This window comes from Catharus ustulatus, chromosome Z (genome assembly GCF_009819885.2).
Source record: "Catharus ustulatus isolate bCatUst1 chromosome Z, bCatUst1.pri.v2, whole genome shotgun sequence".
NCBI classification, from domain to species: Eukaryota; Metazoa; Chordata; class Aves; order Passeriformes; family Turdidae; genus Catharus; species Catharus ustulatus.
In genome coordinates this window covers 24,825,018-24,852,793 of record NC_046262.2, presented here as the reverse complement: position 1 = coordinate 24,852,793, position 27,776 = coordinate 24,825,018, and the positions used below count along the sequence as shown (strand labels likewise).

Here is a 27,776-nt window from a genome sequence, read left to right as displayed (position 1 = left end):
GGCAGAGTCAATGTGAGATGAACTGATCACAACCCCTGCTCCTTTTCTCTCTGCACAGCTGAGGGGTAGAAGGTAGAAAACTTGTAAGTGAAGTTAAACCCAGGAAGAAGAGAGGGGTAGAAGAAGGGTGGTTTTGCAATCTGATTAGTAATTAAGCTTTATTTCCCCAAGCTGAGTCTATTTTCCCTCTGCCAGCAATTGTTGAGTGACTTTTACCTGTCTCAATCAAGAAGACTTTCATTATATTCTCACTCCCCTGTCCACATAAGGGGAGTAGTAGAATGGCTTAGTGGGCACCTGGTATCCAGCCAGGGCCAACCCATCAGAAAAAGTCACAGTGTTTTAAAAAATTTCCAAAGTAGAACTCGTACCTCATAGTCTGGCCCTCCAAAGTGGGACTTTTTCTTCAGTTCTGTCACAGCATTTTTGTATGCTTCTTCAATTCTTCTCCTTTTCTCCGTCTCCTGTAAAATTACATGACCATTTGATGCAGCAAAAATGAATTGTCAACATGCCAGTAAATGGAATGACCAGGGTAGTATTTTTCCCAAGCAGCAACTGCAAAGCTGATGAGTTTCTGAATTTATTTGCATGAATGCAATATATGTGCCAATATACGCGCATATATAACAGAAAACTCGGGAAACTAGCTACCTTGAGGATACCTTCTAAGTCATGTGGAAGAAACCAGATCAGTAAGCAAAAACTGGTTTCTAGTTTAAGCACAGTTGTTCATGTTTCATTAGGGATCATACTTTTAATCTGACACTTCATATAAACCTCCTTGACACAGATGCTTGGGTGGGGATAACAAATGGTAAAAACTAAAAGTGGTAAAAAGCCAACCTGCAGAATGTAGTAATATACTGACAAAGCCTGTAAGTTTGTATCTGTAATTAGAGCAATTAGAATAATTTTGTGGACTCCATGCAGAGAGTGCAACTTGACATCCTTCTCCTGTACTAGGAGCCAGTCTATATAGACACCTGATGGTGACTATATCATTGTGTATTTTGATTAAAATAGCAATAATGCCAAAATCGGACTAATACTGCTTCTACAAATTCTGCATACTGCCAGATACTTTCCATGAAAAAGCTATAAAAACTTCCGACATTTTTGCAAAAATTAGCTTTTTTTTCACAAGATGTTAGTCTGTCTCCTTTCAAAATCACTTCAGGTGAAAGCAAGTTAAGTCTTAAGATGGACATCACACACTACTTCTTGCAGATATGGACATAATAATTCAGAAACGCAAACTGAAACAAAGATTCACTGGAAAACCCCGAAGCAATATTGAAAGGCTGAGTTTACTAACTGGGAATTTGGTGGTAACATTCCCTCGGACACATCTTCCAGTTAGGCAATACTTTTGATGTAGAACAAGGCAGTATAGGTTTACACACACACACACACACTCAAAACCCACTCTGATGGAGACGATACTGTCTTTAACTGTGACTGTAGGTTTTCCCTTCTGAAACCATGAAAGTGGCAGTACCTGCTAAGAGATTTCACAAAACTTTGCACGTTTATCTTTTTTAAAAGGAACTGGAGAGTCCTGAAGATACATAAAGCATGACTTGAGTATAAGTCACTGAGAGAAGCATAGAAATTTTACCAGACTTGGAAGGCAAAACAAAACAGACCCCACCTAAAACACAACTTCTCCCACTCACCCCAAATCTTCACACTTTCTGTAATTCAATTTGTAAAGTAGTTGCAATTCACACATGTCAAAATATGACTCTACAAATTTGCCAGCTTCTCTTGGCAATAATATTAAAGACGATAGAAACAAGAACAGAAGAATGCTGCTGCAGTCAAGAAATGCTGCTGCAGTCAAGACAACATTAACAGCATTATCACAAAGACTTTGTTGCAAGTGAAACAGTGGATCACATACCAATGACAAAATTCTTTGTGTATAGATGTGTATACATTTTCAGAAAAGTATTTTAAAATACATTCAATGTATTATATACTGCACTGGAAACAAAAAGTCAAGTTCAAGATCTTAAGAGCCAAGTGTAAAAGCTGGAAAGAAAAGCTGTAACTACAATTACAGTAATTTCACGATTATAAGCCGCACCTGATTATAAGACGCACTTCTGGGTGTCAGCAATTTTTCATTCTTTGTCCATACATAAGCCGCACCTGATTATAAGCCGCACATTACAATACAGAGTGTGATAAAAGGTATCTATTCTATCACCATCTGTTGAGACCAGGTGGGGGCAGTGATCCTTATCTCAATGGCAGATATTCTGCTAATGGGCCATCCATTGAAACCAGGTGGGGTATTGTTCTTTATCTTTTCACAACCCATCCTTCCTCCAGAGAGTCATTTTCTGCTAATGGCCCATTGAGTCCCACTGTGTCACTGATAAAATTACTTCATCCCATTGGAAGTTGCTCCAGCCAGGGGGAAGAGCCCAACACTTCTCACCAAGATAAAAACAGAAGTTTTGGGACACTAAGGGAGCCCCTTTCTCCACTGGACTCCAGAGGAAAACCGGATTTCTCCACATCACCACTGGACCTCTGGAGGGAAACTGCACCTTCCGCAGGAGCACTGCTCCTACTGAGCCACATCTGTCACTGCAGGAGGATGCAGCCACCATTTAATGGGACTGCTACCAACACCCTGCCTGACAGGGTGTCAGGTTGTACTCTGACTTTGTCAGGGTTTGGAGTTTGTTTCTTTGTAGTACTGTATTTCTATTTTAATTTCCCTAGAAAAGAACTGTTATTCCTAATTCCCATATTTTTGCCTGAAAGCCCCTTGATTTCAAAATTATAATAATTTGGAGGGAGGGGGTTTACATTCTCCATTTCAAAGAGAAGTTCCTGCCTTTCTCAGCAGACACCTGTCCTCCAAACTAAAACAGCAACTTTTCATTCTCTGTCCATATATAAGCCGCACCTGATTATAAGCCACGCTTTGGGTTCGGACCAAAATTTTAGTCAAAATGGTGCAGCTTATAATCGTGAAATTACTTTTAGTTAATATTACAAGCTTCATATCAATTTCATTCTGGATGTTTGATTATTTTGGTACTGAAAGAAAACTAACCATAGAATCTATACTTCTATCATCTCACAATACTTATTTCCTTTTCAGAGAAGTTTACACACAGATTCAAGAAAACTGCAAGTACAAAGATCTACACCATTCTCATCCTACATCAATCTACAAGATGGAAAGCAACATCTTTTGATCAGGCCCAGTTATAAAAGCCACTCTTATAAAGTGATGTTTAAGTGCTAAAACAAAAACATAAAAACTAAACAAAAGCCGCTCTACCACTGTGGAGTACTGCTAGGACAGCAAATTGCTGTCTTTAAGGGTGTAGGCATCAGGGTACTACTCACATGGGTAGCATTAGTGGGAGGAGACTGGGGCTGCCTTGTGGCAGACAAAGGTGGCTCCTGCTAGCTCCAAAACAGATTCACTGCAACAGACAGCTGAGCTCATCCACCATGTATGTGACATTTCTTGGAGGGTATATAAAAAAAAAAAGAGTAAAAAACACTCTGTGGAGAGAAGACTTTGAAGAAAAAATGAGAAACCACAGAGGAGATGTCAAGACCAAGAAGATGAGGAGGTGCAGCTCCAGGGCAGAGAACATATATACATCCACACAGCAGGTGTATTTCCTGAAGGAACCACGTCCCATGAAGGATCCACACTGCAACAGATTTTTCCCAGAGGGTTGTTCACTGATGGAGGCTGCGTGCACCAGAGTTCGGAAAAAGTATGAGGAGGAAGGAATGGCAACGATGAAGTGTTTTGACTAATTGCAAATGCACCATTCCTCACTCTGCACTGCCTGGCTGCTGGCAGGCAGTAAGGCTACAGAACATACTACCTCAAGTGAGAGAACACAGCATGTACTGAACAATCAGAGCATTGACCCCAGCCAGCAGGGGTTTGTGAAAGGCAGGTCTTGCCTGACCAACCTGAGCTTCTGTGACAGAGTGATCTGCTTAGTGGATGAGGGAAAGGCTATGGATGACATCTGTCTAGAGTTCACTGAAGCCTTTTACACCATTTCCCAGAGCATCATCTTGGAGAAACTGGCAGCCCATGGTTTCTATGAGCATACTCTTCGTTGGTTAAGAAACATATGTCTGGATGGCTGGGTCCAGATAGTGGTGAATTGAGTTACATCCAGCTGGTGGCCAGTGACTAGCGGTGTTAGTTTGCATGGCTCAGTATTTGGGCAAGTCCAGTTCATATCTTTAAGGATGACATGGACAGAGGGATTGAGTGCAGCCTCGGTAATTTTACAACAAGCCAGGTGGGATCAGCTATTGATGTGCTGGAGGGCAGGAAGGCTCTGCAGAGGGATCTGGGCAGGCTGGATCATGGCCCAAGGCCAGTGGTGTGAGGTTCAGCAAGGCCCAGTGCTGGGTCCTGCCCTTGGGTCACAACAACCCCAGGCAGTGCCACAGGCTGGGGCAGAGTGGCTGTAAAGCTCCCCAGAGGAAAAGGAGCTGGGGGTGCTGCTGACAGCAGCTGAACATGAGCCAGCAGTGCCCAGGTGGCCAAGATGGCCAATGGCATCCTGGGCTGTACCAGCAGTAGTGTGGCCAGCAGGAGCAGGGCAGGGATTGACCCCCTGTACTCAGCACTGCTGAGGCCACACCTCAAATCCTGTGTTCAATTCTGGGATCCTCAATTCAGGAAGGACATGCAGATGATGTCCAGAGAAGAGCAATCGAGCTGATGAAGGATCTGGAGCACAAATCCTATGAGGAATGGCTGAGGGAGCTGGGGGTGTCCAGTCTGGAAAAAAGGAGGCTTAGGGAGAATCTCATTGCTCTCTACAACTGCCTGAAAGGAGGCTGGCCTTTTCTCCCAGGTAACAAGCACAATGAGAAGAGAAATGGTCTCAAATTGCAGCAGGGGAAGAAGGCTAGATTGGATATCAGAAAAACGTTCTTCACTGAAAGGGCAGACAAGCACTGGCAAGTGGTGGTATCACTGACCCCAGCAATGTTAGAAAAGGTGTAGCTGTGGCACCCAGGGACAGGCTTTAGTGGTATACCTGGAAGGGTTAACTTAACCATTGGACTTGATGAGGTTTGAGGTGTTTTCCAGACTTTATGATTTTATGATTCTTGATAGAAGAGCCTACAGGGAAGGAATGAGCTCAGGCCAAGGAGCAAGAAAGCTATCCTAGTGTTTTGCTCTTCTGTCTCCCATTAAGTTCACATTATTTTAAATCAGAAACAAATTGATTTTCCACATGTCAAGCATGTTCTGTTGTGACAACAACCAAGGAATCATCTTCCTGGCTTTCTCCTGATTCATGAATGTTCTCATTCTACATTTCGCTCTAATCCTGCTGAACAGGTAGTGAGCATTTCATTCTTTGCCAAGGCTATCCCAACCACAAGTCTAGTTACTTCATTCAATAAAGAATCTCTTCTCCCAAAAGGTGAGCAAAAAGAGAGGAATACAAAGTAATGACTTTAGCTACTAATTAAGGTACTTAATACCATGACAGTCCTCTAAACCCTAGAAAATGTCATTGACAAATGAGCCTTTTTGAAAGCTGCAAGTCTGCCAAAACAGAGCAATTTGAAAACTCAGAGGTTTCAGGAGCTTTTGCTCCTTTTTGCTCCTTTTAATTCCTGGGAAAAGAAGCTGAAAGAAGTTTGTGAGTTCCTCTAAAAGGTACTTACTCATGCTGCATGAGACTAGTCCCACAAGACCCCAAGTGAAATTTAGGTTTCATTTTGTTAACCACTTGCATCTTACACAAGTGCTTTAAAGTCAGTCCACAAGACAACAAAAAAAGTGACAAAACCCAAATCTAAATAAATTGAAATTATATTTTAACATATTATTCTTTATTAAAATATACTGAACTACAGGCAAGGAAAATATGCTCTAAGGAAAGTCTCCTCAACACAAATGAAGAATGTTTGTCCAGCAAACGGAAGGCTTTTGCTGTGGGACCTAACAGTAGCCTTCCAGTATGTTCAAGAAACTAAGAAACAAACTGATCCAGACTCTTCACAGTTTACAGGAGAAGGTTGAAAAATAAGCCTTCAGGTACTAGAATAAAAGTTACTCCAACCAGATAAAGGCAAAACTTTTTCGCTCTAACAAGGGATGAGCGGCAGACATGCTCAGAAGAGCTATGCTGTCTATAGCCTTGACAAAGTCCTGACCAACCTGGTCTGACTCAAACTGTCCTTACTTGAAGATCAAAGTTAGAGCAAGACAGACCTCTTGAGGTCTCCACCCAACCTGAACTCCCCTATGATGCTACAAACAGGCTTCAAGTTTTGGATCTCCTGTAATTCCTCCAATTGCTCAGCTGAACCAGTTGACAGAAGTCACAATACAGTGACAGAGGGCCTTTGACATATGCACAAACAACACAGAAGACAGGGTCAAGTATTCAAACATAGATGTATTTTGTCTGAATATGTTCATTCTTTGAACAGTGTACCACTAAACAGAGTAAGATTTGATACATTACATACACCATATGGAAACACATCGAATGAGAGCAGAATGACAACTGCACTGCACACAAGCCAGAAATGGCAAGATTCTAGAAATTAAAAACCTGCCATGCCTCCAACAACTGATCTCAGACAAGAACACACTGCTCCTTTAGAGCTGTTACAGTGGTTGAGTAGGTTCAGAATGAATTATCACTGCCTAGAATAACAGATATTCTAAGGGCACACAGAAGATTTAACCAATTAGTATCAAGCAGAACTAATCTCCCCAGTTTCCTAAAGGAAAGTGAAACAATTTCATCTTGAAGAGACATACAAAGTTAAAACTGGTTGGTCTCCCGAGTGCTGTCACCACCACTCACCATACTAAGACATTTCAGAGACTTGCACATCATTTTGCAAGCACGAATTAGGTCTACATCAGAAAGCTGCAAGAAATACACTTACTACAAGATATATTCTTTGTATCTATAAAGAACCTGGAATTAAGACTATCACCAGTCAGAACAAGGCTCATTAACATTTTATAGGGATAATAATTAAAGCACCTGAAATCAAGAATTGCTGTATATAAAAATGAATGCAGTTGTTTTTGTTACTAACAAAAGTTAGTAGCAGCTTATTTGAAATTTCAATTTCAAGTGACAGAAACTTTTTTTTTTCCAACAGAAGTAAAAGGAAAATGATCTTACCTTATCTAGCCGTTTTTGCCAGCTTTCTTCACGTTTTACCATGAGCTCAATACAATGAGAGAGTGTAGCAAGGATTCCAGCAGTAGTTGCCTTGAAAGTTATAGCTTCTCCTTTAAAGTCTATGCCATTAATTCCTTTGGGTGTCACAAGCGGAAACACTAAAAATACATATATGAGATCACTGATAGCAGCCCTAAATCAAACTAGCACTTCATATGTATGTGTAATATTTGAAGACAACAGACTGGCTAGAAAGTTAATTTTAAAATAAAAATCTAAAGTGATAATGTCCAGAGCTATCCACAGGATAAAGAAAAAGATTCAAAAGGAGAAACAGATCCTTGCAGCTTCATCTTGCTATACTGTATTTCAAGCCTGCTTGTAATGCTCTGTTACTCTGCACTCTGCAAATCATGTGGGCGGAGGGAGTGGTAATAGTTTGTAACAATAGCAGTTTGACAGCTTGTAATGGGGCCTAATTAACACAGAGCAACCTTAAAACATATCAGACTCAGCACTAAGAAAGGAACAATTTCAAAATGTCATCAAACCCAAAATGTAAAATTCAAGGTTGTTTTAAGCACGTAATTACAGATTTTAAAACCTCAAAGTAAAAAGGTATAAGATAAAAGCATCAAATGTGCTGAATTTTCCAAGTACTGTGAGTTTACAGTTCCAAGAACTGCTTCATGCTGTCAACCAGGCCATCTGTTGCTAAGGCTATTTAAACAAGTTGTTTAAAACGTACAACAAAAAAAGTACCTATTATATGTACTCTGGTATGTAGGTTGACATAATAACATACCAAGCACTGCACATGAATGTCAGAAAATACTACAAAGCAGAAGTAACGCTCAAGTTGAAGCTGACTGAGCCCAGCAAGTTAAAGTAACTCCTTCTATTGCCAAAGAAAAAGCTCATGACTTATTACCTGGCTTGATATTTTTCTCTCCAGTTTGTCAACATACCACTTTTACAGCTAAAAAAGTATGAATTAATATTTGAGTAAGTTTATTTGTCTCCAAGAGCAGAGCAGAGCAGAACTTTATTCTGTAACAGAGCACAGTGTGTGCACCTCGGGAACAGAAAGCAGTCGTCACATGGTCTTCAGCAGGGTTTCAGTCTCTAGAGGTTTTATGAGCCCCCCTTTCAGAAGGAATCAGACTCTTTTTCAAACAAGTATTTACAGACTATAAATTACTTCAAATACTTCAAGAAACACACATACTATGGTAGAACACAACTTTTTTTTTTCATATTGATCAAGAACATTCCCTAAAAGGTAAAGGTAATGGGGGCTGAAGGGCAAAAAGAAAAAAAAAAAAAAAAGAAAAAACTTTTTCTGAAATTATAATGAGCAGAGTAGCTCTCCCTCCCCAACAGCTGCAGAGGGAACACAGAGGTGAAAGACTGAAAGGAGCATAAGCTGGCAAGGAGGCAATACAGCAACTCCACTGAAAATAATTAAAATTACACAAGAATTTTGCCCATAATACTTCACAACTGAAAAAGATGTTTTCATACTAATAATTTCTCCTGTTGGTGTAGGTTATGCTCACATGAAGGCTTAACAGACAGCTATAATGCTTACATATGTGATTTTTCTCTCTCAATCAGGAAATATGTAGACATGCCAAAAAAACTGCCACTAGCTACAACACTATACAAATAATTTCAGATATCTCTGCAGTAGAATTTAAGGGAAATATGACAGCACAGCTTAATTTTCTGGAAAAGACAGAACTTTTGTCCCTTTCTAGGTCTCAGCCACATCTCATCAACACTTCCACGCTGTTCTAAGCCATTCTTTAATGACTAGTCTCAGAGTAAGTGTGATAGATGTAGAACTGCAGCCTTTAAGTCAGTACTTAAAGTTTTTCAGTCATTACAATTATGGGCAAAAAGGAACATGTCACAGAAGGATGTAAAACCTTTTTCTTTGAAGAGATGGTCACTCAGCAGGTTCCTTATGATGGTAATACAAGTATTTTGATTCATTACTAATCACAGGAATCATCTGTCTTTCTGAAATGTGTTGGGAGATTACCTCAAAATCACCTCCAGAACAACTGAGCTTCAGCACTTCAAAAGTACTTGTGAGGTTTTCTATTTGGAGAGACCATCTTTCCAATTCCTTTTTTACACTTTTTTTCATGTCAGCTACAGATTGATTATTTCAAAATTAAATTAGGCATCTGGAGATCTACGTTTAAAGGTAAAGAATAATAGGAAAGGGTTCTTACTGTTGTAGCTGCTCTTTGGTTATCAAACTGAAAAAAGCAGGATAATTTGCTTCCCTCCCACCCTAACTTCAATTTCAACTTCTTCCAAGCAGTTAATTTTTCATTTTCCCATCTATGCTCTATTTCTGATCTTTTTCATACAAGGAATTCTTCATACCATTCTTTAACTTTCAATAGCTACTTAGCTTTTCTCTCCTAGACCTCTGTGTCAGCATAGGTGTTTTTGATTCTTGTTCCCAAAAGTCTGTTGATAACACCTTCCCACTGTTTGATCAAATCTGTTTTCCAGAGAAACAGGAAAGTATTCTAAACACAGTACGTAGAAAGATGTTCTTCCATCTTTTCCATTTTATACCCCCTTAATATATTACATCACTAAACTAATTTTAAGTGAAAAACAAACATAATTAACTTCTTGATGCTTACTGTTGTTATCTTCAGTGAATTGCAATAGGACCAATACGATTAGATTTCCTCTAAGAACAACCCAAATTTTTCAGCAATACTTAGGCAAGTATTTTCCTCCATTCAAAGCACAAAAATCCAACATAAATCTCTCCTGTAATTTACATCACATTTCTCTCCTTCAGCCTCTGTACCATTTTCATCTTTATAGTTCCAGTACAAAGAAACATCTTCCAGGTGGGTCCTTAAGTAGGTTACACCTTCTCTTCCTATTCTTAGAAAAATTTTAATCCAAATATGTTCTTTCCAGAGGGGATGAATGGGAACACTTAGAGACCAAAATCCCAGTGCACAAATATGCATTGGCCAGACACCACACCTTATATAAATGATCATGGAATCATTAGAAATCATTGAACCATTGAACCATTAGAAATCAAATTGACACAAAGAAAAACTGAAATCAGGATAAGTATTTTCATAGAAAAAAATGATGGAAAGCAAATTTAATAAAATACAGGACTCATAACAACTGGAATTACAAGTTCTGCAAAAGACAAGGGGTTGCAGAATTATTTCCTGTAGGAGCTACAGCGAGTGAGTTTATACAGGTATCCATAACACCAAGTATCAATTTCTTAGCATGTAAGTTCCGAAAAGCCTGATGACCAGCTGCACTAAAAAACAGACTTTCCGAATGACATTCCCCATAGTATATGCATGTATATTGCAGATGTGTCAGAACAACATAGATGTGAAAAGATTTTCTACAGGTAAATTGAGCTAAAACTCCCACATGACTGTATAAAAATTGAGTTTGACAAAGACATCTCTTCCAAAATGAATCACGCAGTAAAATTAAACTCTTAACATTTGTTGAAGAAGTCCTTTTCAGTTTCCTGAAATCTCACTTAAAAATACTAAAAGAAAAAAAGTACTGTTTCATACAGACTATAGGCTTAGTGGTACCATACATCTGCCTACAATTGCTTCAAAACTTCAATTTTACGCTACTTAATCTCTGATATCAGCATTACAATTAATCCTCAGTAGAAAAATCTACTTGTGTGATAAATTCTGGAAGTAACCTGAAAAGCTCCTTCTAATTCCCTTTTCTTTCCTCTTCCATCACAACAGTTTTGGATGTGCTCTAGAAAAAGCACTTTAATACAGGAAGGAAATATGTAATAGATGGTAACAACAGCCAATTAAAAAAATCAGAAGACACAGAAAAGGCTTGTTTTGCCCTGTATTTCCTAGGTTCTTCATGCAAGAATTTACATTTTAATAAACATTTCTGGTGAGTATTTGGGAGATTCCATCACACTTGAAACTGGAGGTGCAACTTCCAAACTTTGTGAATCAAGCCTAAGAAATACCTTAGGACTAACTGCATTGTCAACAAGTAGAGAGCATAAACACTAGAATATTTTAGTCAAAAAACACGAGAAGGCCTAAGAAGAATGCAAATACATCTTAAATGCATACACAACTTTCTCCAGGCCAGAACTATCAGATTTCTCAAACAGCAATACTTGCATGAGTTCTTCACATTTGCTGCATGGGTACAGCGAGAACAATAACTAGTCCATTTACGGTAAGAATAAAAATCAGAATTTTGCTCATTATAACAATGAAATGTACAGCAAAAAAAGCACTAGGTGAGAATCAGTAACAGTGTTAGCTTAACCACTCCATAGCCATAGTACAGTAATTTCACGATTATAAGCCGCACCTGATTATAAGACGCACTTCTGGGTGTCAGCAACTTTTCGTTCTTTGTCCATACGTAAGTCACACCTGATTATAAGCTGCACATTACAATACAGAGTGTGATAAAAGGTATCTATTCTATCACCATCTGTTGAGACCAGGTGGGGGCAGTGATCCTTATCTCAACGGCAGATATTCTGCTAGTGGGCCATCCATTGAAACCAGGTGGGGCATTGTTCTTTATCTTTTCACAACCCATCCTTCCTCCAGAGAGTCATTTTCTGCTAATGGCCCATTGAGTCCCACTGTGTCACTGATAAAATTACTTCATCCCATTGGAAGTTGCTCCAGCCAGGGGGAAGAGCCCAACACTTCTCACCAAGATAAAAACAGAAGTTTTGGGACACTAAGGGAGCCCCTTTCTCCACTGGACTCCAGAGGAAAACCAGACTTCTCCACATCACCACTGGACCTCTGGAGGGAAACTGCACCTTCCACAAGAGCACTGCTTCAACTGAATCACATCTGTCACTGCAAGAGGATGCAGCCACCATTTAATGGGACTGCTACCAGCACCCTGCCTGATGGGGTGTCAGGTTGTACTCTGACTTTGTCAGGGTTTGGAGTTTGTTTCTTTGTAGTATTGTATTTCTATTTTAATTTCCCTAGAAAAGAACTGTCATTCCTAATTCCCACATCTTTACCTGAGAGTCCCTTGATCTCAAATTTATAATAATTTGGAGGGAGGGGATTTGCATTCTCCATTTCAAAGAGAAGCTCCTGCGTTTCTCAGCAGACACCTGTCCTCCAAACTGAAACAGCAACTTTCCGTTCTTTGTCCATATATAAGCTGCACCTGATCATAAGCCACGCTTTGGGTTCGGACCAAAATTTTAGTCAAAACGGTACGGCTTATAATCATGAAATTACTGTACTTGGGAAAACCATAGGGGGACATGCCTAAGCCAAAAAGCACCAAACTGCTACAGCAGGTAACACTCGCAATAACTTACTACAAAATCTCAGTCTCCAATATTTGAATAATCCAGCCCTTTCAACAGAGTTTTATAGTGAAAATTACTTTAGATACAGAATAGGAAATTTCCACTTCACAAATTTGCATCAGTACTTGTGTGAATTAAGAATAACTCAAGAGAATCACAAAAAGCTGCTAAATAATTATAACGTGACCAAGGACTTCAATTCACATACACTTATATAACTATTCTTGCCATTTTCTGCTTAGAAAAGAGCATAGAACACCTGTCTTGTACCAGACTTATCACCATACCATGCATTCTAATTTTCATCACTGAAAAAAACTGAGACACACTTACATTTTTCTTTACTGCTGTTACTGTTATGTACAAAATCTCCATCAGGACGTACTGTAGGGAAATCGTCTTCATCATCTTCTACCACTAGATTTGAGAGAGAGTGCATTATGGGAGTGAGAAAGCTTTTCTAGTTCTTTGGTGTGCAAGAGAAAATTAAGGCTGCCTTCATGGTTAGCCAGCACTTCTCTCTAAAATGTCATGACCCCTCCCCCTCCTTTTGGTGGTTTGTTTTTTTTTTTTTTTTTTTTTAAACCCAAGATTACTACCAGTGTAATTTCCAATTAACAGAAGAATCTAACATTGTTCAGCATTGAAGTTTACCATTCAATTCTCTGGTGAGAGCAACATACTTTGGTATTACAAATGGAAAAGTAGAAGCCATGATTCAGTAACTATCTTATCTTTTACACTGGAAAGTTGACAGCTACAGGTTAACATCAAGTAGATTTTAAAGCAAATCTGAATTCTAAAGTAAAAATAACTAACATGTTTATGCATTTATGCAAATGACTAATCCTTTACTAAACTAAGTTTAGCATACACATTTCATTTATATATTAAATTTTACTGTGACAGTATCAAGACGTTTCCCTGGTAAAAAGCTACATTCTATGAAGGGAGGAGCTTTCAGTTGCAGTGCTACCTTTATCCCTCTGGAGTTCGTCTTTGGAAACTGCATCCGCACAAGCATCAAAGTATTTTTGTAAAGTATCAACTTGTCTACACAAGATGTCTCTAAAGGTTTCCATTTCTGCAAGCTTCTCACGTAAGCTATGGCCCTTCTGAAAACAAAAAGGAAAAAAGCCTTTCTACATACTGAACAATAGCTTCATGCAGTATAATTACAATTTAATTTAAAAAAAACATATTTCTGCAGTTATGAAGAAGAAATAGAAATACACCAAGGGCATGTTACATCAGCATTTATGAAATACTGTTAATGTCAGGAGAAATAATATCTCAGTATTCTTTACTCATTTTGTCACCGGTCTCAGTGTTTTCTCTTGGTTGCACTTGCTACTTCAGAGCACTCCACAAAAGCTTATTAAAAATGTGAACTTGCATACTACCAGCTTTATACATACTTGTCTGAAAGCAGTCAGCTCTAGTTTAAGATCTTTGTTCCTAGCCTTGTTCCCTTTTCTTGTGCTGTTCCTCTTCTGCTCTCCCAGAAGAAAAGCACACTCAGTTCATGTATTAAATGTTCACATGCATGACAAAAGGAAAGCCGTAATTTGTCAGCCAGTGCTATATCACACTTACTAAGCTACAGAATTAGTGTTGTTTTCATTTAGAGCCCAGAATATTCTGGTGAGTAAACAAAACAAAGTTAATGGACACACTCACAAATTTGATTTTCTTTCCACAGAATATGACATCAGAGTTTAAAAGGGACAATTGTAGGAGAGTGCTTCCCATCTGCTCACCATTATATATGGACTACTGACGTTTAAACTAAATATTTTGCATTTTTTCCATAATTATGCGAATGAGCCTTCATATGTTACTTCTTTTCTGGTTGTACAATATATATACACAAATACTAGGAAAACTTTTTTGCACCAACCTTGAATGAAGAGGTGGATGTTGCTGAGTATCCACTTGCTCCAGAGACAAGAGACACCATGGAGCCATGGCGCCGCAAACTTGACTCCGATCCATAGCCAGATTCAGTCTAAAAAGCAAACCACAAAAAAAATAGAGTGCTGAGGCTTTTTGATAAAATAGAAATCATGAAAACAAGATTAATGTAATTCTCTGAAACCCACCCATTTGCTTTTTGCAGTAGAGGTTTAAGTAACTCAAACTTGTGCCTGCATCTAAGATGCTGATGCAGTATCTGTGAAGTTATTATAAACTTGATTTTCATAATAAAATCATTTGTAAAATAATTTGTTACCTACAATGAATTATACATCCCCAAAAGGACACAGCAATATATATTTAATAGTTCAAAAAAGGGACAGTGTTTCATTATTTTGGTTTATGTAATACCTAGGTAGTAACTTTCACACAGTCTATTAAAAAACTTCCATTACTCTACAATTAATCGGGAGATTAAACATGTCTCAGTCGCAAAACAATCAACTTCAGTCATTCCATGTAATCATACAAATAGTACCATTTTCTTTTTAAAAGAAACAAAATAGAAATTAAAGAAAATCAGAAAATTACTTTCATAAAGTTTTTTTCCTTTTTCAGGTTTCTTTGGCAAAATTATTTATAGAAGCCTGAAATTAATTTTTCATGAGAACAAAAGTCTACATAAAACAAGGTATGACACTAAAAGTTAGAGAGAGGATACAATAACAGCAACTAACTAAACAAAGGAAAAAGAAAAACATCTCTTGATTAGAATAACATTTAAAATATAAAAAATAGAGTTTAACAAATTTCTGCACAAGTCAAACAGAAGCAGATGCTGAGGAACTGAGGGAAGAAATTTCTCTAAATGTTAATGTAAATGATGTGCATGGCAAAGGAGATGAAAAATCCTGACAGAAAATGTAAGCAATAATCAGATGGTTCAGTATAATACATGAAATATTGTTAGTAGATGCGTTTGATCAAGTAGACAGAGACAACAGTGAAGTACTTCTGACAGAAAAAAGTTCTGCAGTAGCACCAAAACTCAGAGGGACAGGGAGAGGAGAGACAAAACAAATGGTATAGAATAAACAAGAAGTAATGATGAAATTCCAGTTGTTGTATACTTTAGGGAAACTTTGGAAGCTGTATAGGCTTTGAAAACGCAGGAAAGTGTGGAAAAGTTAAAAAGCGAAAAAGGTGAAGAGTTCTTTGAAGCGTTGGTTAAGAATTTGGGCAAAGTTAAATATGTCTCAGCTAGAAGTAATAATTTGGGCATATGACTGCTTTGTTTCAAAAGCATTTAGTAACCACAAACCTGGAGAGTCACCCAATACTTTGAAACATTTCTTTTAAAACTTCTTTTACATACAAGCATAAAGACTTCACTGTTTAATCAATACTTCCAATATTTAAGCATATGCCACAAATCTTAAGATGACCCAATATGCTTTTTATTATAGTCAGTTTGACAGTGAAAATTCATTTAATTTTCTCTGTATGTTGTACACACTAGGAAAGATTATAAAACTTCATTTTACTAAGATATGACTTAAAGAACAAATCAATTTTAAAATGTAGCCAAAATACACTGAGGTAAAGAGTATTTTAACTAAGGATAGCATACATTTTCTGATTTTATCCTTAAAGTGAGAAAGACACACCTATGCAAGACTTTGCTTTAAGCTTAGGAAGTGAAATTTTTGGCTTTCTTTGCTGGAGATTTAATCAAAGCCACACCTTCATAGTCCTACTTTAGAACTTCCAAGAATAGTTGTAAACTTCTAAGTAGAAAATCTGATGCCTCATATTCTACTTCTGAACTAAATCCTTTTCTTCTAATATTATGCATGCAGTCAATGCTCAACTGATTTAGTTCACAAAATAAAAACTGAAGGTGAAAGAAAAAACCCAACACCTCTTTCCCCATCAATATGTATTAAGTATTTTTTAAGGTATCTTTTCAGCAGAATATTTATTTCTCTGTCATTTATGCTTGTGATAGTTAATTCCACTAAATAATTTATCCACAATACAGAATCATACACGTAACAGTGTTCAGTTATATGGATACAGCTATCAGCTTGCAAAGTCCAACAACAAAAAGGTGCAATATAATTAATTATCGGTTACCAAGAAGCAAATTCAGCAGGCATCAAGCAGACTAAATAGCACACATCATGAATCAAAAGCATGTACATTTTCAGACCATGTTCACAAAACTGTCAGACAATTATGTTCCAACAGCCAAGAGGAAAAAATAAGATTACATTGAGAATACTTATTTTTCACAAGAGCCAGAAAATAAGTACTCGTTTCTAACTAATGCACAGAACAAGCAATTCTGCTCACAGTAGACATGCAGGCAGATGAACACAAACAAAGAAAGCATGAATCATGCAAAGCCCCACCATTCTACTACCGCAACATCTAAACGAGAGCAGGTCACTGCCGCATTTATGTCTTGCAAAGCAGATCATCGTTAACTAATCACTGCAGAAATAATCATTTACATTGCGAAGAGGAATGTAGACAAAGTTTCTTCTATTTACACAAATTTTAATTTCCCAAGATAAAAACTGGAAAAGCCAGTGAAGTTCATATGATAGAAGTCAATAGTCTCCGCTTGAAAACAAAATTACTTGTAGAAGTCGCATCAATTCATACCATCAAGCACTAATGCCAAATTGCCATGCTTGGTAAAAAGATGCAGTTCTCTGAAATTCCATGCATACATCACAGCTTCAAAGCTACATTACACATTTGGCATTTGATAGTAATTGCAACACCTTCGGCTTTCCCAGGCAATGCATGAATTCCATTAATCCTTTTGTTACAACAGACAAGAGGAAAGAGCCACATGATCCAAAGCTTCATGTGATCCTTTAACTGGAGCAGATGCTAGTATCAGCACCAAGGCAGTACGTCAGAAAAGCTGCTTTCAGTAAAAAAAGCTAAGTATTTGCAGAATCATATTGCAGATCTCTGTTACTGCTCACACGGATCATTAAATGGAAAATATACCCTTGAATAAAACACAGAATCACAGCGAAGTTCTCCCACTTAAAAAAACCAAATAAAGCAAATTATTCTCACATATCTTCAAGGAATTATTTTGGTTATGTCCCAGTTTAGCGCCTGTGAAGCACTTCAATGTACGTTTGTTCACCAAGGCAGATATATTCAGTTAGCATTATAAATTATTTATTATTTTACATAACACAACCAGCAGGCAGCTCCACCCTCTAAGGCATACAGCTTACCCAGAACATGATGAACAGACAGATACTAGAACACAGTGAGTCTAATCTCATCCTTTACAGTATTTGTGAAAAATCCCACTCAAATATCCAAGAGATCAAGCCACACTATCTTATGAAAAAAAACCCCCAGAACACAGAAAAAACGTAGTAACACAAAATAGCTGGAAAGTCCTATGAAAGGCTTGGTGGAAATAAGCCGACAAGCTCTGTAAAGCAACTATGTTCCAAAGCTAATTTTTAGATTTGCTACAAATGTTTCAGAAAGACGGGTTAGTGCTAGGATGAACCAAAGGAGGACTACCCTGGAAAATTATTGCACAGTAAAAAACACAACAGACACTACAGGTCGGGCAGTACAGGATGCATTTTTGAAGACTGAAATTAAAGGTATTATTATCATGTGACTGTAGGTCTGATTTTTCAATTTTTCTTTAGCTGTCTGACAATGGAAATTTAAGGTTCCAATACCAAGGTGGTAATTAGTAGGAAGGCAGAGGCAGAAATTCCACAATCCAGGTCAGAGCAGCTGGATCATGATTTCCCACCCACAGCCCTCCCAAGCACAGTGCAGATGACTATTTAAAAGGGAAGAGTTTCTAATCTGACGTTTTTTGCAATTGCAAAAACAAGGAAAGACATGTAGACCTAACTTTCCTCCAGCAGTTATATACGTTATAATTCCACAGCAACTAATGCATTATGTGCACAGCAGGAATCCCCAGGAATTCAAAGTTGAAAAACTTAAAATTAAAATTTTTATGAAAACATAAAAATAAAACTCTTCGCTGAGCAAAAGTACCAAAACCTAAGCTGACAATAACTGCAACACCTAGTTTATTTAGTAATAAAACTAAAGCACTTTATATTCTTGGATCATAGGACCATAAGCAGGACTTGGAGAAGCTATATTTATCCCTTCCATGAATCTGGACTGTCAGGAAAGGGACAAGGAAGGTCTGTATTGTAATACAAGAACTAATAAATTCCATTCTATTAGACACCGGCAGAAAAAGCACTGATGTTTTGGTGTTCAGTTCCAATGCATTAAAGTACAGTAAATTCACGAATACAAGCCGCACTGAGTATAAGCCACATTGCCGGGTGTTGGCAAACATTTTGGTTTTTGTCCATAAATAAGCCGCACCTGAGTATAAGCCGCTCTGTGTTCGCAGTGAGGACCCGCGTGCAACAAAGTTGCCAAATAGTAACAGAACCGCGGCAGGGCGGGATTTACTGGCTCAGCTTGGGCCATGAGGGCTCGGGGCTGCCGACAGGGCTGGGTGGCCCAGCTCGGCACTGCCGCTCGGCAGGACTGCTCGGGGCCGGTCACCGCCACCGCTGGGCTCGGTCACCCCGGCCCGGCGCTGCCCCACGGCGGCAGGGGGCGTACAGAGCCCGTGGGCACCTGCAGCGGCAAGGGGAGGCGAGGATGGAGCCTGCCTGCTCCTGCGGCGGCGGCACGCGGGGACGGGAGCCCCCCGAGCCGCAGGGTCAAGCAGAGAGAGCTGCCTGCCTTCCCCCGAGCCACGGAGCCAAGCAGGAGAGAGCTGCCCGCCTTCCCCCGAGCCACGGGGCCAAGCAGGAGAGAGCCCCTGCCTCCTCCGAGCTGCGGGGCCAGCAGGAGAGAGCTGCCCCGCCTTCCCCACCCCCTGTGCTGCCTGCACAGAGCAGCTCCACCCACCACACAACAGAGTAACCAATTTGTAACAACCGCATAAATGCAGGGTTTTACTGGCAGGAGCTTGACTTTGCAGTTTGCACTGACTTGGTTTACACTCCCGGGGTTGAAAATGTCAGAAAATTATTCACATATTGGCCGCACCTGAATATTAGCCGCATTTCCGGTATGGGAGCAAAATTTTGGTCAAAACAGTGCGGCTTGTATTCGTGAAATTACTGTAAGTGTTGTTATTTGTTTTTTGTGCTTTCAAAGCTAGTGGAAATAGCTACAGATTTTAAAGAATTAATTAATTCCAATACAAATTGCCTGATCTTGGTTTAAGGCTAGCACTTTTGCAACTGTACCTTTAAAAATAAGAACAGTTCTGATCCCAAGGGAAAGCACTAGTCACACTGGTCTTTTTAGCAGTTATAAAAAGTTGCATAATAGTTATATTAAATATTATTGTATCATCACAATGCATAAAATTCAAAAGGGAGTGTTGCCAGGGTTAATGGGTAGGTGCTAACTAAGGTAGATGAACCAGGAGGCAGTAGGAAAAGCTGCTGCAGGAGTCCGAGAACCAGCTCTCCCATGGAGCGCACACTAGGTGGAGGGAAAGCCCGTGCCCTGCAGGGACCGAGCCCTAGGGATAACCCAGCCCATCTCAACAGCGAGACAGAGCAATGAGACTAAGGCACACACTGTGCTCACAGTTAACAGGCATTTAGGCAAATCTTACTTATCCTTCAAAATGGCAGGGAAGGAATGATTGTTTTTTACTCCAGATGTTGGTTGTTTTCTTTTTTTAACCAAAGACACTTAAGTATTACATTAATATCACCTCTGTAAAACCAGAAAAACACATCAACCATCAGTATTATGTTGAAGAATCTTGGGCTAAAGACCATAATGAGATTTCAAAAGAGCATAAACAGCAATGAGGGTTTATTCACCTTTGTGAAAAGGTACTTGTTGCAAGCTTGAGCCTGTTTGGATATGGACTTGAGAGGCCTACACTTTGCTTAATCAGAATAAACATTTTCCTAACAAGAAATGCTAGGATTTAAAGTACAGGTGCAGGCAAGGGTCTTACTCGCACTAAAAGAAATGGACTACAAAAAGCTTTACAGCAACACAGAAGACATCTCTCAGCAGATAAAAAAGCTTAGCTATCTATGCTTCTTATCTATAAGAAGAAAAACTGCCAAAGCAAATGCTCCTGCAAAACCCACAAAGTCCCTTATTCACCTACTGCAAATAGCCTGTCAGTGCTGAATCCAGAAACAGATAGTTTTTTCCCTTCCGCTCAATCCTTACACACATACAATCAGAAGAGAAATCTCTGTCAAATGTTTGGCATACCCCTCAATATGTAACATATAGGAAGTACAGAAGGATAAAGCTGGAATTGTCAAATTCCATAATATATTTGACAAATAATTTAAGGAAAACTATTTCACACCCTAAGGGAATACACAAGCACACGTGCTGTTTAAATTGCAATCTCCTAACAACAACACTAAAAATGGGGAAAAAGAAGGGTTTACTTTTTGTACATTTCTTGTTTTGCATCTCACACCCTATTAAAAACAACACTTTTTTGTTTTTCACTTTCAAAACCTATTACCTACTCTTATTTCCTTCTTGAGGTGGCCATCGTCAGCTCTCAACACCTACTTTCCTCCTTCCAGGAACAACAAAGGCTCACTGACCTATTACACATTTGAATCAAAAAAGTTATATAAAATAAGGGACTCCAATACCTGCAACTTTTTGCCATGTTCCTGATACAGCCTCAGATTCCTCAAGTTGTCCAGGGTTGAAGATTCGCAAAAACCAGTCCTTCCACTAAGTCAAAACCATGTTTGTTTAAAAACAAAACTCAGACTGATTTAAAAGCCCTTTATGCAACAGCATTCTGCCATCAGGAGAACCTTTACATACATTTCTAATCATACATCAATTTGACAACATAAAGATTCCATATATTAAACTCAAACTATCTAGGCAATAATTCTGTCCAAAGGTATTTTTACTTTCAAACAAAAAATTAACATATTAGATATGAAGTGTCAGAGTTCTGAAGTTTCTAAGTTTCTGAAGTTTCTAAGGAGAAACTCAACCATTCTGCATGACAGGCAGAAAATAACCAGAATCATTAGTGATGGAAAAGACTTCCCAACCTTTGAGTCTAACCCAACACCACCATGCCAACTACACCATAACAATAAGTGCCACATACAGGCACTTACTGCAGGCCTCCAGCAGCTCCATTACTTTCTTCCCAATGTCCACTCTGCAGAACCTTTCTACCCTCCAACAGATCAACACTCCCACCCAACTTGTCACCTGCAAACTGAGGGTGCTCTTGATCCCCTCATCCAGATTGTCTGTAAGGATATAACACAAAACTGGACCCAAGGCTGAGCACTGGTGACCAGCCACCAGCCAGATGTAACTCCATCCACCACCACTCTCTGGTCTCGACTATCCATCTGGTTTTTCACCCAGTGAACAGCGCACCTGTCCAAGCCAAGGGCTGCCAGTTTCTCCAGGATAATGCTATAAGAAATTATGTCAAAGGCTTTACTGAAGTCTAGATAGAAAACATCTGCAGTCTTTCCCTCATCTTCTAAGCTGGTTACTCTATCATAAAAGAAAATCAGGTTGGTCAGGCAAGACCTGCCTTTCACAAATCAATGCTGACTGGGCCTGATGCCCTGGTTGTCCTGTATGTGCTGATAATCACACTCAAGATACTCTGTTCCATAACCTTCCTCAGCACTGAGGTCACCAAGGTCAGGCTGACAGGTCGTAGTTCCCCAGATCCTCCTTCCGGCCCTTCTTGTAGGTGGGCACCACACTTGAAAATCTCCAGTTATCTGGGGCGTCCCTGGTTAAACTAGAATTGTATCATAAGTGGTGCAGAATGGCTTGGAAAGGTATTTCATCAGCTCCCTCAGTCATCTTGGGTGAATCTCATTTGGTCCCACAGATGTGTGAGTGGCATGGGAGACCACTTCTTCCTCATTTACAGGAAATCTGTTCTGATTCCCATTCCTGTTTAGCAGCTCAGGGGGTTACTTGCCCTGAGGATATTTGTTCTCCCTTTTAAAGACTGAGGCAAAGAAAGCATTAAATACCTTAGCCTTTTCCTCATCCTTGGTGACAGTGCTTCCCATCCACATGCCCATTAAAGGACAAAGATTTTCCTTGGCTCTGTTTTTGTTAATGCATTTGTAAAAACATTTTATCTTATACAGCAGTGACCAAACTGAGTTCTAGCTAAGGTTTCCCTTTTCTAACTTTTTCTTTACATGACTTACCAATATCCTTGTACTTTTCCTGAGGTGCCTGCCACAGCCTACATAGGAAGCAACATTAGAAAGATCTTAAGTCAAACGAAGCTGGTAAAGGATCTGGAACACAAGTCTAATGAAGAATAGCTGAGGGAGTTGGAGTAGCTCAGCCTGGAAAAAAGCAGTCTCAGAGGAGACATTATCACTCTTTACAGTTACCTGAAAGGAATCTGTCGTGAGATGGGTGTCAGTCTCGTTATTCTAAATAGCAAGTGTCAGGACAAGCAGAAATGGTCTCAAGGTGCAGAAAGGGAGGTTCAGTTTAGACATTATGAATTCTTTTTTCATGGAAAGGGTTATAAAGCACTTGAATATAGTGCTCAGGGAAGTGGTGGAGTCACCATACCTGAAAGTGTTAAAAAAACCTGTGGATATGGCATTTGACAACATGGTTTAGTGGTGAACATGGTGGTGGTGCTGGGTTGACAACTAAATGAGGAAATACTAAAGGTATTTTTCAATCTTGGCAGTTCTATGAAATACTTGATACATGATGGCTTACCAAGATCTAAAAAAAGTTACATGAAAACATTAATTATTTTACAAAGAATAACACCATACGATTCTTTAATTATCAGTTTATGAGTTAAGAACATGTCTAACATGACATAAAACAAAAATGCTAAGGGGATAAATTACCTGAATGCTTCCAATGTTTAGATGTAAGACGTAGCCACAGATACAGATGGGGAAAGATATACATATAAAGCAGATCTTACATCAGAAAACTCAGATTATAAAAGTAAACTCAGATTATGAGTTCACCTAATTTAAAAGCTTTCTGTATTTCAAGTAAAAGACACATTTGGGTAGATAAAAGGATAAAAATTCAGTTAATTTCCAAAATCTTGGTGAATCACCAATTCAAAACATGAGAGTATGTCCTTCTGTCACAGGGTTTCACAGTACTCTGTGGTCTAACAGGTCAGGACTGGGAAAATTAAGTTGTCATACAGTCAAATTACCTGCATGTTAGTACCAGCTCACCTTTAATCTCCCCAAGTCAGTCTCGTGTGTGACCACTAGAGGGAAATAGCGAAAAGGAAAGAGACACGGTTGGAGGTTACTAATGGTCAAAGACCAATAGTAACCCTTACCCTGTTTCTGCTCCAGTCCCCAGGCATAGAAACCTCCTTTTCTTGGTAGACAATTAAAACCAGAGCAGTTTTACCTTTAGCCTTTGTAATTACATTTGAGGCACACTTCTTACTGAGGATAAAGTTTTCCACACAGCATGTAAGTAGCAACAATGACATTTAGCACTGAGTAGATGACAGTGAATTAGAAATTGTAATAGAGATTAAAGAAATTATTCTGAAATCAGACTTCTTAGCCAGTTCAAAACAGTGAACCAACTACGAACACACTCATTTTCAGTTAAGATTGTTCAAAGACAGTACCAAATCAATCTGACAATGCTCTGGCTCAGATTTTTTAGAACTTCATCTGACAAGTAGTAGTTAGGCTCAATATAATTTAGCTTTAAAAAAATTTTAATACTTGACACAGAGAAAATTTGGCATGTGTGTCTCAAGCACCATGTCCAAGTAGAAGACTCTCCTTTACATTCAGCTGCTCTGCCATTAGTCTGCAAACGCACAGCTCACCATTAAAAATACTTTAATAAACCAGCCCAGATTAACAGGCATAGGATTTCTTCATATCCAGGTTGAAGAAGGCAGCCACATTAAGTAGGCCCTCACCAAACTAGTTTTCCCTGTATGTACGCTCATTTTGAGAAGCATCACAAAAAACAAAGTTTTAGTTAAAGCCCACCAAACCCATTTAATGTCATGAAGTAATGATATAGACATATTTCATCTGAAATAAGTTATTTACGCTATTCATAACACTTAAGTTTATACAGGTTTATTTAGGAGTTTGTAGAACTGATTTATCAAATGCAACTTTCAAAAAACCTCTTTGAAAATTAAAATATTAACTGATATTACGTACAATATTAACAAACATGTCAGTAAACACATTAAACTCACTTGCCAATACAAAAACAACCTCCACACTATCATTGTTAATTGATGCAAAAGAAACAGACTGCTTTTATTTGCTGAAAGCCAACACCCTCAGTGTAATAGGAAAAACAACTTCAAGTACAGCACAGGTCTCTACAATAAGCTGACCTACCCTGCCCTTGAAGGAAAATCTGGAAACTGTTTAGAAAACAGCTCACAAAAGGCTGTTTCTAGTACATTAGAGGAAAGCATATCAAAGGATATAGGCCCTAAAGTGCTCAGGATTTTGAAGGTAAATGTTGTCATGAGTTCTACACAGAACTGTAATACTGTTAGTCCTTATTAGACCACACACTAAGCTTCGGGACACCATTTTGGTCTTACTTTGCTTTCCAGAGGGCTAAAAAGTACAAACAAGATAAAGGGTGCCAGTACAGAGCTGATACCAACACAAAAACCTCTCTGTGATAAGCATTAGCTAGAGAATAGTATAATAAACAAGCAGTTTAGTGCCTATTTTAACTCAAGTTGTCTAGAGTAGGTAAATCATCTTATTTCATGACAGAATGTCTGTTTTGTACAAGCTGTAGAGCCCTTTCTGTAAGAATTTGTGCCTTAATTGCACCTGTACTACAAAAAAAGAGCCCAGGCAACTGCAGAAACAAATTCAGTATGTATGTGATCAATTATTTTGCAGACCCATATTTTCTACATACTGCATGAGCCCAGTCCCATTGGTTCTCTCACAGAAGTGTATCCCTGAATAATTCATTGTGAGAAAGCTACACGTGGTGTTAAGAGCTGACAAACTGAAACTGATGCTATTGCCTGCAGAGATCCCAGTGTGCATATGGGGCTATGACATTAAGACTTCGGGAGAATGGCCACTCTTGCCGTTGACTGCTTTAAGCCGCAACAGTAAAAGCTGACTTCACTCCCTTATGAAATGAGGGGAGGAAAACTCACACCTGATGGTAGGTAAGGTGTAGTTTCCTGATTATTCTGCATGGCAGTGGCAAAATGCATATTCTGTTACCAGATTTTCACATTCTGACAGATCTACTTATAGTCCAGTTCAGACACTGAGAAAGCAGCAGCCATAAAAATTATGAAAGTGAAGATTTTGTATCTACATCTAAAAGAACTCCAGACTCAAATCTGCCTCACAGTTAAGAATACTGAAGAAAAACAGCAGATTTGCTGTGTAACACAAGGTTCTTACATCAAGACAGTATAAATCAACGTGGAGAGCAGAAAACTTTTCCAGTCAAGTGCAACACAAGTTTTTCTCCTAAATGCAGCCTCAGATTCACCTATTTCAGACTTTCTTCCCACAGGACCAAGTTAAAAACCCATAAATGGAGCATGTTTTTTACTCCAGGTACTGTCTACTCAGGTGGATACTCGTAGAAAGACTACGTATGTCTAGTACTGTCAGCTGAACACTCTCCATCTTGTTGCTGTGTCTAGCCAGCACGATGGCCTCTTCTGAAGAATTAAAACACAAATCAGTCCAGTAACTCTCTGAAGATCAATTAGACATACTTGTACAAACCTTAAGTCCTACATATTGCGATTAGATTATGGGAGCAATAGTCTAAGTAGCTGTTATTTTTGCCCTTCCTTCGTATTTTGCAAAATTGGTCGGCTTACTTAATAGATTTTCTCAAACCCACTAAATATCACTAAGCTCATGTATGTATTTTCTGTTTTACCTTACCTGTCTCCAAATATGCTTAGCCTAGCATATTTGGAGACAGGTAAAAACAAGAATGAAAATAAGTAGATGCTGCACTTTTTGAACCGCACAAGAATAAAGCAAAACTTGAAGGAGACAGAATTTAACCAGACCTTTTACTTACATCACTAAGACTGAGAATCAGCAAATAGAGGTAAAAAAATCCTTCATCTTGTTTAAAAAAAACTGTTTCAAGATAAAATTCTTTTGCTGGGAACCAGAAAATATAACACAAGCAAGGAGGAGTTAACTGCCACGTAAGAAACGTGCTTTTTACTGTAGGATCAGAATGACTAGGATGTAAGATCTCTAGTACCACCTCCTGCTCCAGAGCATGTCCATTCTCATACTTAGGCCTACATTCAACAATGATGCATTCTTCAGAGAATTTCAATTTCTATTTTCAAAGCCAAAACAATTGTCACAAAACATAACTGGAACATACAGGCAAAGAAAGACTGGGTTGGTCAAAGTGAAACAATCCGCTTTGTTTATAATTAATCAAGTGTGTTGGGTTGGAATAGACAAAGATTTAGTCCAGCTCTAAACAGTACTAACTGTAACTACTTATTAATAAAGCTTCAATTAAACAGCTACTGTTTGATCATGGGTCCAAGAACGGCAAAGGGTGCCAAGACAGACAAAGAACTATTGTTTTCAGTCCTGAAAGGAAAGTTTCAACAATTTGGAAGTGACAACATTCAAGTTTGCTGCAGCAAACATGCTTGTGTAGTCAGCTGAAACTGCTGATTCACTGGTATTCCCCTAAGTCTTCTTTCAGGAAACACAGTTTTCAGCAATAATTGCACTTAGCAAATTTGGCAACATCAAATGACATGTGCTATCATATGTATTAGAGTTCCTGCTGATACCAGTGCTAAAATAATGGAAGGTACAAGACACAACCAAGCTTAGTTTCCCTCACTGAAATTTAATTAATATTTAATTCAATTTTAATGAAAGAACCCTCTGTTATTAACAGCAAAAGAATAATAACTTGAATCCATCTAATCTTTCCCTGAAAGTGCAGCTTCTTCCAAAATTGACAAGTTTCAGTTAGTTGTACATTGACTGTAGAGCAGGGCAAGTAATTCTCATTAGCTGAGAATCCTCAAGTGTATTTGTTTGCTTAAACAAGTCATTTTACAGTAAAACACAAATCCTTACATATTATTCTAGATAACCAAGGGGGTAGAAAGATGGACACCTTCCTCTGTTTGACCCTCCATTCCGCTAGTCTTCTGATGTCTATATTCATACCAAGCAGTATGGGATATTTAAACAGTAGCAGTCAAATATTAAACCCCTTCTTTCTCACCT

General features: G+C 38.7%; 1 protein-coding gene across 4 annotated transcripts in view; it reads right to left on the bottom strand.

Moving 5' to 3' along the window:
- CERT1 (ceramide transporter 1) overlaps positions 1–27,776 on the bottom strand; it is an 80,563-nt gene that overhangs the window by 16,706 nt on the left and 36,081 nt on the right. For 2 of the 4 annotated variants that reach the window (XM_033085204.1, XM_033085205.1), the window contains exons 4-8: positions 14,444–14,551; positions 13,520–13,658; positions 12,877–12,960; positions 7,179–7,336; positions 372–464 (exon numbers count right to left, since the gene is read on the bottom strand). In XM_033085204.1, the coding sequence (XP_032941095.1) occupies positions 372–464; positions 7,179–7,336; positions 12,877–12,960; positions 13,520–13,658; positions 14,444–14,551 (582 nt within the window). Of the gene's footprint in view, positions 1–371; positions 465–7,178; positions 7,337–12,876; positions 12,961–13,519; positions 13,659–14,443; positions 14,552–17,130; positions 17,150–17,252; positions 17,492–27,776 lie in introns of those variants that run through there. The other 2 variants (XM_033085206.2, XM_033085207.1) reach the window with 2 other exon arrangements.